Here is an 18,673-nt window from a genome sequence, read left to right as displayed (position 1 = left end):
CGGCTTTGAGGGCTCTGCAGAATCGTGAGACGTTTCGAGCGATTTATTGGAAAGAACCGATTCGACAGGACGATTCAATCACGAGTCGGACATCGCTCGTCTGGATCAGCATCTCCAGTGAGGGGAGCGGAGCTGGGGGAGACGGACGGACGGAAGGCGAGGCGTTTCCAGCCCGGAGCTCCACTTCCATCGCTGTTCCTGTTGTTCGCTCACTGCCGAGGGAGGAATGACACGCAAACCATGCGGTTTCTCCGGCCAACCTGGCGAGAAAACGCTGAAATCTCCATAGGCGAAGAACAGAATCTGTGGTGTGCGGTCAGTATGATGACTAGCATGTGAGCGATAGACACTCAGGCTGTTGTTTGAATGTGTGCGGCAGCCTCAGGTTCGAGCAGCCCAGGGTTCCTCTTCGAAACGGCCTTTGGCGACGGAGGGCATGCTGGACGTCGTCTCGGGCAGGGCCACATCTTCTCTGGGAAACTCTAATGTGTGCTACTTTATGAAGAGGGCCGGCGTTGAGAGGGTAAAGCGAACGCCAAAGTTGGGTTTTATAATTTGTTGGGCTCGGTTAACTTATTAGCACACATCTCGGCAGTGAGAGGAAACAGATAAGGGTTATTTTAGCTGATTTCAGTCGTCTGTCTGTCTGTCTGTCTGTCATTCCTGTGGGGACTCCGGCGGCGAGGCCTTCAACGTAGTTGTCTGTTCTCGCCGGACTGTCTGTTTAAAAACTCTGCTTTTCTGTAGCTGGCCGCTATCCTTGCTGGACATGGGCTTTCCTGTAAGACGGCTTCAGAAACGTGCCTCTCGTATTTTTGACAAGTGACTCACTGAGGTGTACTGAACAACCGCAAGCCTGAGATTTGGGTCTCTGAAGAGGAGAAGGAGGCAGAAACATGGCAATGGAGGGCCGGATCACTGTCTTCGATATTGGGCTATTTGCCATGGTTCTTCTCAGTCCAGTTGCTGGTAAGTGTACAGCACTTTTCTGTAACTCTGGCCCGTACTACTGTACTACTCCATGGGCCTCCCAATTTCACAGACAAATGTACTATGATAAACCACAATAAAAGGTTAGGTAATTATTATATGATCATGATATTGTCCTTATAGCAATGCTACAGACACTATATATCCAGATGTTTGTCGACACCCTTCTGATGAATTGATTCAGTTACTGTAAGTTGCACCCATTGCTGAGACAGATGTGCTAATCCACACACAGATGGCAGTGCCTGTAGAGACATATTACCAATATAAACATGAGTCAGGGAGATGAGGATGATGAGGTGAGGTGGTCATCGTCTGACATCCTGACCTCACTAACATTCTTGGTGCAGAATGCAATCAGATCCTCACACCCTTCTTCCCTGGGCAGTAGAAACAGTTTCTCCAACAAAAGCAGAATAAACTTGTTTTTAATCATCTTGATATCTGAAGAAACCATGAATGAGCAGGTGTCCCAATACTTTTGTCCAGATGGTATATGTACAGTATTTGAAGATCATAAATGAGACAAGTGATCAGCGTAGAATAGTGGTCCTCAACCGTCCTCCCGGAAGGGTTCACCTTCAGCCCAAATTCAGCACTCAGCTAATCAAGCTCTTCTGAAGGCGGTAATTAGCTGGATTAGGTGGGGTTGATTAGGGTTGAAGGTAAAAATGTGCAGGGAGGTTGGTCCTCAGGAGCAGGGTTAGTGATCTTTGGTGGAATTGCAGCTTGTTTGACTAATACACAGTGTCCAAGATAATGATGTTGTGATCACCACTTGTCTAGTTGCATCAGATAACTGATCGGACCAAATTGCACAAGAAATGATACAAATAAAAAGAACTGAATTGATAAATAAACCATGTAATGCTGCGTGAAGTGTCCGTTGGGTCATTGTGCTCTTGCATGTCAAACACATCACACAAATGAAAGCTATATGAAAGAAATCAACTAATATATAGTTTTAACCGCCACAGTCTTAGACTATATGTGTAATCTCACGTGTAGAAGATCAACATTAGACCATACAGACCCATAGAGCTAGATCATTTACATCAAATATAGTAATTGTATCTGGATCACAGCATGTTTTATTTTCTAGAGCACCTCCCACATACTAGTGTAACGTGCCTGTCACATTAATTTATTATTGACTTATCGTACCGTATTTGGACATATGACCTCAGACATTTTTGCGACACTCGATATTGCCAAGGATTATGTTTATTTAGCAAGAAGAGCTCATAATCGTGAAACAGCCAATAATGTTGACTTTCATTGCTTTTGTTTGTTTATAATATATATTTGAATGTTCTTTCTAATAACTGAAAGCTCATTGCTCTTTAAAGGGGTGTAATTACATTATTATGGTATTATATAATGAATTTACCAGTGGTGTAACATTACTCTTAAAATGACAGTAATTAGAGCTGGGCAATTTGAAGATATTTTACTGTATTGTAATAAATTTTGTTAGCGCAATAAAAATATGCTTTTCTGAGCATATCGAGGACACTTATCAGCTGCAGGTTTCATTACAGACCGTGTAATTTGACTGGTTTAATTACATGAAGAGTAGCATATGTTGAATAGAAATCACTGTATTTAGTACACGAGAGTATCTGAATATTAGTTCTAAATATCGTGATATAGTATTTTTACCATATCTGCCATGATTTCTGGGACAATATAATGTCCAAAAAAAGTTGTTACCTTTCTGTAGAAACATTAACATCTTACTGTGACCAGTGGCCTTAAAGTTAGGGCCTAATCCCCATTTAACTTCTTGGTCTCAACCAATGACTGTAGAAAACATGGACGCTGTGGTTACATTCCCTTCCGTTCTATAGTAATGAAGCCAAACTTGTCCACCATGTTGTCAAGTTTGCAAGCAGAGCTTGCACAGTAGAGACCACAGGCGGAGCCAGACTCTATTCTACTTATTTAGTAGACCCACCCCCTTCTCCCAGACCAAGCGTGTCTCAGACTGCCTTCATTGAGCTTACTTTTTGGAATCAAACACATTTAAAACGCGGTCGAATTCACGTACATGCAGAATTGCACTGTGTAGCTCAATATGTCATTAGAGGGGTTTGCTTCTCCCTGCTGATACTGTGCTGGGCTCAGTGATGTCTTCTTGAGAGGAGGATCCAGTTAGTAAGTCTTTACTCTGCTTCCTCCACTTTTACATATTCTACAAATATATGGGTTGGAGTCAGATACAGTAAAACACAGAGCCAGGATTTCAACACTGGCTTCAATTTGTTTCTGCAGCCGCGAGAGAATGAGGAACTGTGTTTCACATTCAAAACTGAATGTGGTACTCCGGAAACATTCCACAATGCTTGTTATTTCACCTCGGTTGTGGCACACACAGAATAATCATTTGGCCTGTTGGATTACCTATCGATGACCTGCAGTATGGTCAGTTGTCTTAATGAATACCTAAGATATGATAACTTGGACTGTTGATTGACTTTCAGAGTACTTGTCGATTACCTGCAGTATGGTCAGTTATTCTGGCAGTCACCTAAAATTTTATCAATTGGGCAATTGACTGGCTGTTGGATTACTTATTGATGACCTGCCGTATGGTCAGTTGTCTAAATGAATACCTAAGATATGAAAGTTGGGCTGTTGATTGACTGTCAGATTACCTGCCGAGTACTTGCAGTATGGTCAGTAGGGATGTTGATTACCCATGGAATGATGAGTTGGGCTGTTGATTATCTGTCAGATTATCTGTCAGATTACCTGTTGATTACCTGTAGGTTGGTGAGTTGGGCTGTCAGTTAACTGTCAGATTACTTGCCGATGACCTGCAGTATGGTGAGTTGGGATGTTGGTTGGCTGTTGATATCAGTTGCATGTAGTAAAATGAATTGGACTGTTGTTTGCCTGTCGGATTAACCTGCTGATTACCTGTTGTATGGTCAGTTGGGATGTTGGTTACCTACAGTAAGAAGATTTGGCCTTTCAAGCTGCTAGGTTACCAGCAGTATGGTCAGCTGGGCTGTTGATTTCCTGTCAATTGCCTGCAGTATGGTGGGTTGGGCTCTTGATATTGTCTGTTCCATTAGGTCAAACAACTTTCTGTTTGTATATAATGATGGGTTTGTACAATAATGTAGGCCTATGATGGATAGAGGGATAGAGGGTGATTGCCCACTTAGTACTCTATTAAGTATGTATGCGTCTGTGAGAGTGTGTGTGTGGTCTGTGGTCTCTGGTTTCTGGCATCAGCCCCAGAGGTGAAATGGGTCTACTGTACAACACTGAGATAAGATAAGGCCTACGTTATCTTTCACCCCCCTCTTCCCTGCTCACTGTATGTGTGTGTGGTTGTGTGTGTGTTTCATCGACTCAGCCCAGTCCACCATTATAAGCCTTGTGTCCACAGCTGCACAGCTCCAGAAACCACTTACACTTCCAGGAGGAGGTGCAGGAAGGCCAAGCATTGTTCCAGATGCAAATGATGTCAGCTCCATGTCGGAGGGAATGCACGGTGACCTCTCGCATGGACAGGAAGAAATGAGAATGTGTGTGCGTGAGAGCATGGTGAGCGTCAGAGCAAGAGAGAGAGAGACAACGAGGGGGCAAGAGCACTCGAGACAAGTCATAAAAATTGGCAGAAAGGCGGAGGGAGTGGCGATGGGACAGAAATAGTAAGATGAAGATCTGCACAGTAAACAGAACAGCGAAAGGCCTCTTGCCGCTCGCTCAGGGCCCTGTGCTGTCCCTCTGGCCAGCGTCCAGCACAGCAGTGGTGAGCAGCAGGGGGAAGGAAGCCTTTGGTAAAGCCCTGACATTCAGTCTGATTCGCCTTAGATAATTTTGAGTTAGTCAAAACAGATGAAAGGCGCCTGACCTGAAAAACTCAGAATGTCTCTCCACTGCACGCTGTGTGTGTGTGGAGGGGGGGGGGGTGTACATGTGTGAGAGAGAAACAGAAAGAGAGAGAGAAGCTGCTATTTTTCTCCCCACTGGCTCGGTTGTGGTGGTCTTCTGAAACAGTTACTTTATGCAGAAAGAGTGTGTGTGCCTGTGTGTGTGTGGTTGCTTTTCTCCGGCCTGCTTCTGCTGAAGGCTTGCATTTGTCTTCTGAAACAGTGACTGTGCAGATGTGTCAGATTGAACGACAATGCTAACATAGGCAAAATAATGATCATCTGCAGGATTATAGCAATAATAATATGAGCAGTCTTATCTTGATTAGTGGTATAGCAGTTGTTGACCTCTGTCTTCATATCCCACTGTTTCTGTCCCTGATTTCATTTAATTAGAGATGTCCCAATCTGATCCAACAGAGGCAAATTCGAATGGATCAGGTATCAGCTATTTTAATCCCAATCCAGTTCAGACTCACACAGTGTCCGGAGCGCCATCTGGTGTCCTCAAGGCACCATTACCCAGATAACATGCTCATGTGGGACCCGTATGGGTAGACCTAAGTGGGAACCAGAAAGTTTGATCCATTGGTTCCATGTTGGCCCCACATAGGGATGCCCACTAGGATCCCACCATGGTCAGTTATTGGACCAGGTAGGGTAAAACAACATGGGCCACCATCTGGGTTGTACACTGTGCATAAGACCTAGATGGGACCCATTTCAGGATAGGGTGGGAAGCCCAACTAAGAGCCCATGCCTAACTGGAACCCACTTAGCCCACGTACCACCCATTTGAGCCCCATATGAGCATATTGGCTGGCTAATGGACATTATTCCCAGGACGTTCTTATAAGGTAAATAAAAGAGTTTAGAGTCTATTTTATAGTGGAACATTAACACAGACCATAATATCTGAACATTTATAACACTATCACTGAAGCGCTCTGTTTTACCAGCGGGAGAACCGCACACCTTTCTTTGTTTATAAACCAGCACTGAAGATTGCATTCAGAACCGGGAGGAGGCTTATGCTAATGCTAATACACACACAGTACAGAAACCCAAATTACAGCACATTAACAACACCCGCTGTAACTAATTTCACATTAGTAGACCAACAACAACAGATACCAGTCCAAAGTGTGTACCACTGTGTACACACACAAAGTGACTTGACTGCAGTGTTGTCAAGGAGCTGGGAGCTGATTGGTCAGGGAGGAGAGTCGGACTGGATTATAAGATATTAAACACGTTATTTTGAGAAAATTCTCGACTAAACTAAATCAACCAGTCCAGAATGTATCAGTATAGAAACTGCTGCTAAAAAGAAAGGGATTTATTTAGAGTGTACTAATCAGCAGCTCATCCTATCTAAACTGTGGGACTGTTGATCGGGTGTGTTAGAATCAATATCGGATATTACTCAGCATTAAGAGACTCCAAGTGCAAAAAACACCTGATCGGGACATCCTTAGATTTAATGCATATGCTTGCAGTATCAGAGTATATTAAATCTTAACCCCTGTATTGTGATAGTTGGATATCGCCAGGCTTTTGCCAACACACAGCCCAACTGCTGACCAGGAGCATCCTAGACGCTCTGCTGTTTCAGAGATGCTCTGACGCAGTCGTCTGACAACGAGAAATAGGGTCTGGTCCAAGTTGCTCTAGTCTTAAAGTCACTTAAACATTTATCCGACGTCCAGCATATCCCTACTTTATACATTCTGTTACTTCATACAGACTGTGTGCATTTGTGTGCCCGTGTGTTTGCCTGTAAAGGACTGCAGAAACCCTGACTATATCGCACAGGACTTTGTATGTGTTGTGTTGCCATAGAAACTTCAACAGACTTTGAGTCATGAAGCCTTGATCTTGATTTTACAGGAGATGAATCCAAAAATCTCTCACTGTCTCTGACACACACACACACACACACACACACACACACACTGCATATTTTCCTCATGTTCTGAAGTGCTGCTGCTTGCATGAGTAGAGCAGATGGGTGAAAGTATGGATGGATGGACAGATTAAAGGAAGAGGAGGCTTTGTTGGCTAGAGGCTCTGACTCCCTGACTGTAAATTTAGGTCGGCTGCATGTTCCCCCACTCTGTAGCTTTTTGACTAGAGGAACGACATTAATGATTTATTTCAGCAGTAGATCTCATTTAAATGGACTGGCTGTAGTTTCGATTTACATTAGCTCTCCTTTGATGAGATGCCTCATCCTGGAGTTTGGAGCTGATATTGTGTTCTTATACTTGCACATGCTATTCGTTTTTTTTGTTCTTTTCCAGAGGAATGTGCGTAAAACCTGCACATTCAAGGCCAGCTGTGTAATGCCAGTAGCACCGAGGAAGCAGGCTGCAACTGCAGACAAGCTTTTTCGTAGGCAACCCAAGAGCCAAAGTCATTACTACAACGAACCGCTTAAAGCCAAGTGTATCATATTTGAGTTTTTGAGACCTCTGCAACATCATTGTGATAATTACACCGATCAGCTATGACATAACGTTGCACCATCTGTCTAATATTGTGTAGTTCCCCCTTGTGCCCCCACAACAGATCTGACAATTCAAGTCATGGACTCTGCAAGACCTCTGAAGGCATCCTGTGGTATGTGGTCTCAAGATGCTAGCAGAAGATCCTTCATGTTTTGTAAATTTTAAGGTGGGGCCTCCGTGAGCATCAGTGAGTTTTAGGTGCCCATATTTCTTATCAACCACTTCATACCAGAAACACCCCACAAGACCTGCATGATGTTTTGGAGACGTTCTGACCCAGTTGTCTAGGGTGTGTCCCAATTGCATACTAAATGCTAATACAAACTAGTTTTTGGGGAGAAGCTACTCATGTCGGGAGCTTGGTCTTGCTGGTCATATGTTGGTCAAACCAGCTTGGTGAGGCTTGGTGACACTGCTCACCTTGTGTGTTTTTTGCTCACTTGTGTGTGTGCGTGTGGTCCCTGCACAGATGTTTTAAGGACTGAAGTCAAATTCTATCTACCCCTTCTATCTAACCCTAACCCTAACCACTAATGGTGGTTCTGGTTGTTTTTGGCCGTTTGTCTTTGTCAGGTTGGTCATGCTGGTAGGCCAGTGAAACCATCAAACTCAAACAATACCCTGAGCTGCTCAAGAGCTAAGCTGGTTAACCAGCTGCTTGAGCTGGCCAGGCTTTTTTCAGCAGGGGAGTCTGTTTATACATCTTTGGTCTGTGTAATGAGCTACACCAGAGTGTCTTTAGAAGCAGTTTGATTTATGTTTATCGAACCCAACCTGCCAAGTCTGATCACACCCTTAGACATGTTCTTTGTGATGGGAGTGATGCGAGCCTTCACTCTTTCCATCATCTCTCTTCTTTTTCTCCATGTTGGAGCGTGACAGTGCCAAATCAGATGACTCATCCTCTACTCATCCTGTCAAAAGCGCTCTCACGCAGGAATTCTCACACACACATACATGCACACATGCGTGCAGCCTCCTCCAGCCATCAGCATTTACTGGCCGATTGTTTGGAGCATCAGATAGGCTATTCATTATTCCGATATGTCAGCTTGTATCAGAGCCCCCACTGGCTAACTGCTTGTTAGTTTGATGTGTCAGCAACTATTAGAGTATGCCACCGGCCCACCTCCTATGGACGAACACTCATTTGGCTGGCAGTGCGCTGTGTGTAATGTGGAGTCATGTGCAGTCATACGTTGTATGGTATGTGTGTTCTCTTTCAAGCATTCGTTTCAGTGTTTCACTATGGGATACGCCCCTTCCGCATATACCTCAGGAGCTCTATTTCACTACGCCAGGCCAATAAAATCTGGTCGGGGCAGGTTTGTCTGGCAATACGGGAGTAAGGACATCCCATAGTGAGACACCAAAACGAATGCTTAAAAGAGAACTTAAAGTCACAAGTGTCACCCCGGTTCTCTGATAGCATGAGTGAGGTGTCTCATCAGACCACCCTCCTTGCAGCGTGAAGCGAGGAAGAGATATGCCTGTTTTGAATGAGCAGATGATGTTGTGTCACCGGGGGGCGGGATCACAAGCATCACATCTGTCAGCCAGCCTATGAGCACCGAAGGGGCGTATCCCATAGTGAGACACCTCACTCATGCTATTAGAGAACAGGGGTTACACTAGTAACCTTAAGACACATCAGACATGTCGTAATTTCGAAATACCGCCAACATTTGTTTTATTCCATAGTATACAGTATTAGCGTTATAGCGTCCAAGCCTAGAAGTAGTGTTGCCGTTAAAGCATGATCCCTCAACCCTACTGCAGTGGGTAGTTCTGTGCTGTTTTTCAGGCTGGATTTGTTACAGGCTTCTCCTCCTCATATCAAATCGGTGTGATATAAAGTGAGTGAGGGTGTGTGTGTGTGTGAGTTAGCTCTCAGGGTTAGTGCCGCTGTGGTTGTGCTGATGAAAGAGCAGCTTATTAGCTGTAAGGCAGAGGCATTATCAGTGCTTACATTCTCTGGTGCTGTAACCCAGAGGCCGTGAAACTACTCGGCCTTGAGAGAGCTTGGCTGAGAGCGAGGGTAATAATAATAGTGGAATGTATGCATACAAGTCTATCATTTAAAGTGGCTATTCATGATGTGATGTAAATATGTTTTCTGAGTGTGTTCTTGTTCATATGAATGTAGTTAGAAGTTTGACATTATGTACTTCTTATTTCTGGTAAGTACATCTAGTTCGATACTTGGTTCGTCTCTTTAGTTATTTCCTTCTGTAAGAGATGCACAATAATATTTGATACTGGTAATTATATTATAAAGTATCAGAATCAGATTAGGATGGATTAGATTTAACCAAAATATATACTGAAATAACTTTTTTTTCCATCCTGATGTGGATGTGGACAATTTTGAGAATTCTGTCAATTTGACAAATGTCAAAAATGAATTTTGTAAATAACGTAATGTTGAAGAAACACAAAAGACTGAACTCGAACGTGTGGAAGTGCAGCAGTTTGGACACAGATAGAAATCAGAGAAATCTGACTGGGCTCGATTGCTTCAGCCTTTCTGAGTTGGGTGGAGTCTTTGACATTGCTCGCTCAATGGTCCTCTGGTTGGCAGCAGCTACAGCCTGTTGTTATAAGCCTTAGTTGTAGTTTTACATTTAAATACCAATAGTACCTTATAAGGGTATCATAATCATTTTCTCTCTATCTCTCTCTCTCTCTTACTCTCTCTCCCTCTTTCTCTGCCCAGCTGCTCAGACTGAGGAGAGGGAGTGTGCATATGCAGAGCAGCACCAGGCTCTGGCTGAGCGCCTCGGCGGAGGAGGAGAAGGCCGTGTGTTTCTGGAGAACTCCACCATCCGCTGCAGCCAGGGCGGCCGCTGCTACGGACTGTGGGAAAAGTCACAGAATGGAATCCGACTGGTCAAACAAGGTACGCACAGCAGTGATGTTAAAACTTTATTGGCTAAACCAGTGTGAACCATCATTCCCTGACAAACTAAATACTAGTCACCCCCACTGGCGTCAGGTGAGGTCTCAACTGCAAAGCAGATGTGTGACCTCCTCATATAGGGCGAATCCAAGGGGAGTCCAAGGGAGATGTGTTCAGCCGCATCCCCAGGGGGACGTGTTGGGCGTTGAAGGTGACTCTATCTGAGGAGTCCTGATGCGGTCAGGTGTCCACTTAGTTACAGGACCGCTGTGGTGTGTGTGCTATCCTCTGAGTGCTCCCTCCACACAATTATTGATGTGAGGTCTTTATAGGACATTCCAGGAAACTCAGAACACATTATAACAAAAATTGTCACTAAGTTTCTGAAAATGAAATTTAATGCATTGTTAAAAGCAACAGCAGAAATGTAAAAAATATTTGTTTGCTGCTCATAGTTGAGGTGTAACGGTACTTACACACACTTACAAACATACTATCTCTTTTCCTTCTTCTTTGTATGGTAGGTTGCTGGGCCTATAGGGATGACCAAGAGTGCCATGACGACCATTGCCAAGTGACAAACCCACCTTCCCAAATCCAAAATGGCAGCTACCGCTTCTGTTGCTGTAGCAGAGACCTGTGCAACCTCAACTTCACTGAGGACTTCCCACCACCTAGACCCACTACCGCTCAGCCAGTCTGTAAGTGTGTGTATGTGCACGTGGGGGTGGTGTATGGATGACCTTTTGCTCAGACTTTCATATCATTAAAACCGCTGCCTGGAGAAGTGAAGAACATTGATTATCTGGTTACAATGGCACCTGTGAATGGGATGGAATATTGTAGGTAGTAAGTGAACAGTCAGTTTGTGAAAGTGATGTGTTAGAAGCAGGAAAAATGAGCATAAGGATCTGAGACACTTTGACAAAGGTCAAAATGGACCGGCTGGGTTAGATGCTTAGCAGGTCTTGTGGGGAGTTCCTATCCAGTGGACCAGGAAAAGACAACCATTGAACCAGGTCATGGGTCCCCAAGGCTTATTAATATGATCCTAGAGGCCTATGCAGAGACTTTCTGCTAAATAATGACCAGCCTAAATTCAATGATAGTTGTCACTTTCAAGCACTTGGAACACTTTACTAATACTGGTTAGAGCCTCCCATTTCTCTCACAACAGCCTCAGTTCCTTATGGCATGGATTCCACTAGATGTTGGAAACTCTCTTGAGACACTTTGAGATTCTGGGCCATATTGACATGATTTTGTCACACAGTTCCTGCAGATTTTCAGAAGCACTTTCATGCTGCGAATCTCCAATTCTACCACATCCCAAACATTTTGGATTCAGGTTCAGTGACTGGGAAGGCCACTGAAAATTCATAAAACCCATTTCAGACACCTTTTACTTTGTGACCTGGTATATTATCATGCTGAAAATTAGCCATTAGAAGATGGGTCAATAGTGGCCATGAAGGGATACACATGGTCAGCAACAATACTCAAATAGGCTGTGGCATTCAAGCAATGATTGATTGGAATGAACAGGCCCAAAGTGTGTCAATAAAGCATTTCCCACATCATTCCACCACCTCCACCAGTCTGGTCTTGTGGCTGTTTGGGTCTATGGATTCATGATGTACCCTACGATTTGTGTAGTTCAGTAGAAATCGAGATTTATCAGATCAGGCTATGTTGTGCGAGTCTTCAGTTATCCAGTTTTGGTGAGCCTGTGCCCATTGCAGCCTTGTCTGTTGCTGTTGTAGCCCATGTACCTCAAGGTTGGAGGTCTTGTGCATTCTGAGATGCTTTTCTGCTCACCGCAGTTGTATAGAGTGGTTATCTGTGCTACTGTAGCCTCTCAGTCAGCACAAACCAGCCTAGAAATTGTGCAGATTTTTCACCGAACTATACTACTTCATTGTATGCTCCCTGCTGCTCAGTATAGTCTTTCTTCTACTTGAAGAATGCAGCGTCCCAGAGTAGTTTAAAGCATGAATAACAGGAAGGGTTGAAGCTACTCTGAAAACAAAGGGCAGACTGAGTCCTTATTATCACATCCATATATTGTATGATGTTTCCATTATTTTGTCTATGCCCTTTAAAAGGAAGGTTAAATATAAGTGGAGGAGTTTCTGTTACTTTATCCGGGCCCTGTACAGGCTACAGAGAGAATGTACCAAGCAGTGGACATGTTTCCATTATTTTGCCCAGGTCCTGTACTCGTGTTCAGCTGCAAGGCAGGCTAGGACATAAACGAACAGGACAGGGAGGTGTATATATGAAGTACACTATAGTGGAAGTGTTTCCATTATTTTGTCCAGTACCTGTACATGCTGTAGGGAGAAGATCAAGGAGGTGTACGGAGTGTGCTATCCTCAGACCAGCAGGTTTCTGTCCTGTCTCTCTCAGCCTGCTCTCTGACTCAGCCTCGCTGCTGAACACATCAGCATGCAGAATGGAGGGAATGTGAGAAGATAGCGCTAGAAGTAACGGGATTGAGGAGCGAGTGGAGTGAAGTCAAGTGGCTCAGAGCGTGTCGAGCTTTGTGCTTAGTCAACCTTGAGGCTCGCCAACCCCTCCAGAGCAGTGTCAGAGATCATCAGCAGCATGGAACACTCACACACACACAATAACAATCACACACACTTTGCTAATAGTCCTGTATGGCCATGCAGTATTACTTTAATGCCAGAGACTAAGAGCTGTCCTGTCTGGAGGGCTTGTATAATTTTATAATTATTGCTTGTTTTTTTTCTCTCTTAATCTGCTCTTTGACCCACGGCCAGACACTCGCCAGCTCTACCGAGAGGAGGCTATCCTTATTGCCCTGGCAATTGTCTCAGTGGTAGCGGTCCTGGTTGTGCTGCTCTTTTTCATATACCGCGTTCTCAGGGGTGAGTAGCTGTAGAAATGCTTTTGATTGCTCCCACAATATATAATTTTAATCTGTTTTTATGCACTGTGTATATATATATATATATATATATATATATGTGTGTGTGTATGTGTATTTTACAGGACACGGTAAACAGAGTCTTCATAACTTGAACATGCTGGAGGCAGCCTTCTCTCCCCCTTCACTGGACTTGGACAACCTGAAGCTGCTTGAGGTAGGACAGCTCATAATTTCTAGTTTGTGAAATTAATTAATAGCACCACAATAAAGATATTCAATGAAATCAAATGTGTATATTTATAAAACATATACCACTACAAACAAATCATTACATGGGGAAATTAGCATAGTTTCAGGCATAGCCTGTGTTTGTATGTGCCAACAAGTAGTTATCACCTTTCCCTTTTTCTTTCCCTGATCTCCTTCCTTCTCTTTGTCTGGCAGCTGATTGGCCGCGGCCGCTACGGGTCAGTGTATCGTGGCTGTCTGGAGGAGCGTTCTGTGGCGGTTAAAGTTTTCTCCAGCGCTAACCGCCAGCCATTTGTTAATGAACGCTCTATCTACCGCCTCCTTCTGGACCACGACAACATAGCCCGATTCCTTGAAAGCGAGGAACGACTCGGAACCGACGGTCGGACTGAGTACCTGCTGCTCTTGGAGTTCTACCCATATGTAAGCACTCGGCCAGAACACACACCATCTGATCGAACGCAAACATGCACCACCATTAGTTTAGTGTGCCATGGGTGTCTGTGTTAATTTTGGCTATTTTTTATTATTTAGTTTTCCAGAACCAACATGTTCAATTTCTGTTTGTCTGTGTATGCTCGAAGACACAGATCATTTTCACTGAAAGATCCAGAATCATGACTGAAAGTGAAAGAAGCATGTGAACTGATGCGGTAGAGTAGTGTTACAGGATTTTAGGACAAATATTACGTTACGTGATTATCACAAGCACTGTCCTGTGTGCTTCACCAACATTACATAGTGCAGTCAGCATCGTGCTGAGCCCGGAGTGAGGACAACAAAGATTCTATTCTCACCATTACAAGTCAGTGAAGGATCAACATGATTTTGTTATTCTAAGGGGATAATGCTTCATATCGTTGCTTCCAAATCATCACAAATGGGGTTTGTCTTTTTTTTTTTTTTACCAAGCAAGAGTTTGATATACAGTCCATACAGTTCTTATATGGACACCTTTTCCTTATATAAATACACCTTTTGTCATTTTTCATCACTTTATCATCTACATTGCACACAAAGGCACCCTTGCTCAAAATATCAGTTACTGTGAATAATAAAAGAATGAAGCTACAGAGGACGCATTGCTTTAATGTTTTAGGTCAGATTACTTTTAAACAGTTAAAGATGGAATAAAAAAAAAAAGAAAAAGGGCACAGAAAGTATGGGCAGCCTGCTTGGTCAGTAACCCCTCTCCTTTTGGTAGCAGCTAAGAGTCTTTCAGTTCTTGTTTTCACCCATTCTTTCTTGCAAAAGTCTTTTTAATTCTGTGAGATTTTCTGGACAGTAATCTAAGTCAGCTAGCCAGAACAGATGTCATTTACATAATCATATCACAGTCTTAATGAGGCAGTGACAAAATAGCTGGGTTAATTGAAAGAAATAGAGAAAAGATGAAAACTGGCCATGTACATTGTCTGGTTCTGGTCCATAAAACCACACACACCCTAAAAGTGGATGTTACAAAATATATTTATAAATAATAAATAAATATGTGGATATATGTCCAAGTGTTTGCAGACACCCTTTCTAATGACTGTACTAAGGACCCATTGCTTTCTGGTCCCTGTAGAGAAGTACTGCAAATAGAATAGGACTCTCTGGAGCATATAAACATGAATCAACTGGCACTATGCCTAATGACAGATGTGGCCTAGGAGGGCATTGAGCTGTGGAGCAGTGGAACTGTGTTCTCTGAAACAATGGTGCTCCATGCAATACTTTTTGGATTAGTCAGGGTGGTGATCCTCCAACATCCTGACCTCACTAACACTCCAGTTGTTAAATGCAATCAAAATCCTCACAGCAATGGTCCAAAATTTTGTAGACACAGTTACTCCAACAAAGGCAGGATGAACTCTTTTTTTAATACCCTCATTTTCAAAAAATGTAGAACTACACAAACATGAAAAGTGGACTTATAGAGTGGCATGCAAATGCCAATGCCAAAGATCTTTGAAGAGCAGCGCATCAAGACGACCCAATAATCTCAGCGCACTAGAAGCGCACTAGAAGCCCTTTGCATAGGAAAAATTGGTAAAAATCTCCCAGACAAGAACTAAAAGACCCTGAGCTGGCAACAACAAGCTTAAGCAATTCTGTTTAAACATTAAATAAGTTTTCAATCTTCAACTTTATACTTTTTGGCTATTCACGGTAACAGACATTTTGATTTGGGGTGTCCAAACTTTTGCTTGCCACTGTGAAAGAAAGAAGAACGTGGTTCCTTTAGCTTCTGCTTTACTGTGTCTTGTTTGTGCTACTTCTTTCCATGTCACTGCTTTGCTTTTTGTTTTCTCCCCGAATACCTTTCCAGCATGAGGTTCAAACGTTGCTGGTTATATTTGGAGCGTTTAGAGTATCTGAGGGATCTGGTGTCATATTTGATCTTTCCACAGAGCTGCTTCCTGAAGAAGAAGTGTAGCCTAGTTCAGATTTCTCTTGTTCTCCCGATTCACAGATGTTTCTCTCTCATCTGCTCCCTCTTCTCTACTCTCTCTCTTTCCTGCTCCTTTTCTTTATTTATCATCAACATCGTCTTTCGCTCTCAGCTTTCCGACACCTTCTTCCTATTGTTGCAACATGATATGACAAAAGTTAGCATCAGTGTTGCTACGTGTTCAGCTCAGCCTCTCCTCCACCCAACCTAATTACACACTCATACACACTCACACACATTCATTATGGGGGAAGTGGGAGATTATTGACTCAGCTGCAAAGTTCTTAATTATTTATGCTTGCGGGCTCCCCACTCGGTCAGTCCCTATTTACTGGGACTTACTTCAGAACGTGTCGCCACGGCAACAGCAGGTGCTGGGAGGCATCACACCACCAGCAGGAGAAAAAGAGGGGCAGAACAGTACCTTGTAGCTCCAAAATGGTAACTTTATAGGTGAAGGAAAAGCATTCTTAGAGGACCCATAGATTAAAGAAATATGCATTTAAAGTAGTGTCTAAACCCTGTTTTGAATTGTACGTGTTTACACCTGAACCTTTTAGTCCATTTAAATCACTGGACTTTGATCCGATTCGTTTGGGCTGGTGTGAATACAGTAATCGCACTCGAATGCGGACCAAAACAAACGCACTGAGACCCTTAAGAAGAGCCGGTCACAGTCGCGTTTCAAACAAACTCTGGAGAGGTTTGTTTGTGGTGAGAACGTGATCTGACCTCGATCTGACCGGGTGTACCCTGCACAGTTTGAGCTAAACGGCTCCTATAAGCCAGGTGCTAATCTGGTAAAGTGCCCAGATAATTAACGTTACCACAGCTGTGAACAAATGCCATCTCTGCTGTTGCTCCATGCTAAATCGCACAGATATATTTACTAGCCCAGAACACAGGACTGTCTTCTTTCTGTACAGGTCTGACCAATAAGCAGAGGGAATGTTCTCACGTTATTTTTCATGACGCATATTTCTGCGCTTGATTTCTGAACACACAGAGTTGGACCAGTACAAACCAACTATATGTGTGAAAATGCTCTTATAAAATCTAGTGGACTTCTAAGGTAGGTGGAGCTCATAGGTAAAAGACTGGAGTAACTCTTTTTTTCTTGAATTCAGTTTGTTTTGACAGGTATGAACACTTCACTTATACTTGGGTGCACACCAAACAACTGAATCAAGAACTGTCAAATCAAGGGTGTCAGGTCGCCTCCCAGTGGCCTGTGGTTGTGGGGGGCAATGCATTTTTATGATGATCTGCACCAACCATTGGATAACCCTTTTATTTTCTTTTATCAGCCCCACATGTTCTGCCTGTTTAAAGATTTGTCTCTTCACAGATTGACATAGTATTCTTATAGCATTCTTATATCAAGAAGTTACACATTTATTTTTCTTTTGGTTGCTATCATAACACACTCATGAGTATGCAGACTTGGCAGGTTAGAAAACAGTAGTTAATAAAACTAAATAAATAATCAGATTCATTGCAACCGAATCTTACCAGACACCAGTGAGGGTGGACTAGCACACGCCCCCTCTGACGCACGCACAGTCCAGCTGCTCATTTTTCAAACTGCTGCTGATGCAACCTTGCTGGGAAATCAACGTGCCTCGAGGGAAGCGCTGCATACCCGGCTCCAACGCACTAGCCGGCAGACACCAGTGACAGTCAGGACAGTGAAGCGATGTGGGGGAAGAGTGTTGTCTACCCACCTTGGAGAGAGCAAGGCCAATTGTGCTCTCTCTGGGCCTCGGCTGCCGATGGCTAGCAGCATGACTGGGATTCAAACCAGCGATCCTCTAATAATAGCTTAGTCTGCTGGACCACCCGGGACCCCGAAAACTGTAGTTGAGAGTGAAGAACTGAAGTGTTGACTTTCATGTTGGTCAAGTGGTCTAAACGGGTTACACACGGATTAAACTAGCTACGGTGTAAGTGCATCTGAGCTATTTCTTTTGACTGCCGGTGTGTGACAGTAGGGCTATATGCTGTATATAAGCTATTCAGGTCACTGATGCTTCTCTCTCCTCACTCTTTCCCTCAGGGTTCTCTCTGCACGTATCTGAGCGCGAGGGTTGTTGACTGGTCGAGCTGCTGCCGCCTTGTTCTCTCTGTCACCAGAGGACTGGCTTACCTGCACACTGAGCTACTCAGAGGAGGTGAGTCATATGACAACACACACACACACACACTGTTAAGAACTGTGTATATATGTTAGCTATTCACATCTGGTCTCTATGGAGTCTCATATTTCTCACTAACAAGCTTGAATGTTTCATGCGATGCAGCCGTGTGTAAGGACACATAAATCTCAGCGCTGTCCAAGCCATGTATGCCTGTCTGTGTGTGTGTGTGTGATTTAAGGCAAAATAAAGAAGATAATATTTATATATTTATATAATATAAATCTGCAAGTTTTTTTCTTTTGCATTTCTATTAGCCTTTAGGGTTCACTGAGTTCTCTGATAGAATAGTGGGTGGAAGGGAGGGAGGGAGTGCGGGGGACGTAATGGGGGGGCTCTTGATTTTTCCACTTCCTCAGTGCAGTCTTCCTGCAGTAGTGTCTCAGGCACATACTCAGCATCCCTGCTGATGGTAATGATACTGCAGTGGACCCTAGTGTTCTTAAATGGAAATTTTCCTCCCTTTCTCTCCCTCATGTTCAGGCACCATACCTAATACCACATTTAGTAATGCTAGGCTAGAGGGGTATAAAGAGCAGTGGAACTGTGGTCTCTGAAATGATGGTTGGTGCTCCATCCAATACTCCAGTACTAACGCTCTTGTTACTGA

At 43.6% G+C, this 18,673-nt stretch overlaps 1 protein-coding gene across 3 annotated transcripts in view; it reads left to right on the top strand.

Annotated features, from left to right (window-relative positions):
- Positions 1–93: 93 nt before the first annotated feature.
- Positions 94–18,673, top strand: part of bmpr2a (bone morphogenetic protein receptor, type II a (serine/threonine kinase)) — a 31,609-nt gene continuing 13,029 nt past the window's right edge. Inside the window, exons 1-8 of one of the 3 annotated variants that reach the window (XM_072683681.1) lie at positions 94–315; positions 748–969; positions 10,104–10,286; positions 10,811–10,987; positions 13,073–13,180; positions 13,305–13,396; positions 13,627–13,854; positions 17,925–18,039. In XM_072683681.1, the coding sequence (XP_072539782.1) occupies positions 897–969; positions 10,104–10,286; positions 10,811–10,987; positions 13,073–13,180; positions 13,305–13,396; positions 13,627–13,854; positions 17,925–18,039 (976 nt within the window). In that variant the 5' untranslated portion in view covers positions 94–315; positions 748–896. Of the gene's footprint in view, positions 970–10,103; positions 10,287–10,810; positions 10,988–13,072; positions 13,181–13,304; positions 13,397–13,626; positions 13,855–17,924; positions 18,040–18,673 lie in introns of all 3 variants that reach the window. The other 2 variants (XM_072683680.1, XM_072683678.1) reach the window with 2 other exon arrangements.

This window comes from Salminus brasiliensis, chromosome 7 (genome assembly GCF_030463535.1).
Source record: "Salminus brasiliensis chromosome 7, fSalBra1.hap2, whole genome shotgun sequence".
Lineage (NCBI taxonomy): Eukaryota > Metazoa > Chordata > Actinopteri > Characiformes > Bryconidae > Salminus > Salminus brasiliensis.
The sequence above is the reverse complement of the archived record's forward strand: the minus strand, read 5'-3'. Positions and strand labels throughout refer to the sequence as shown.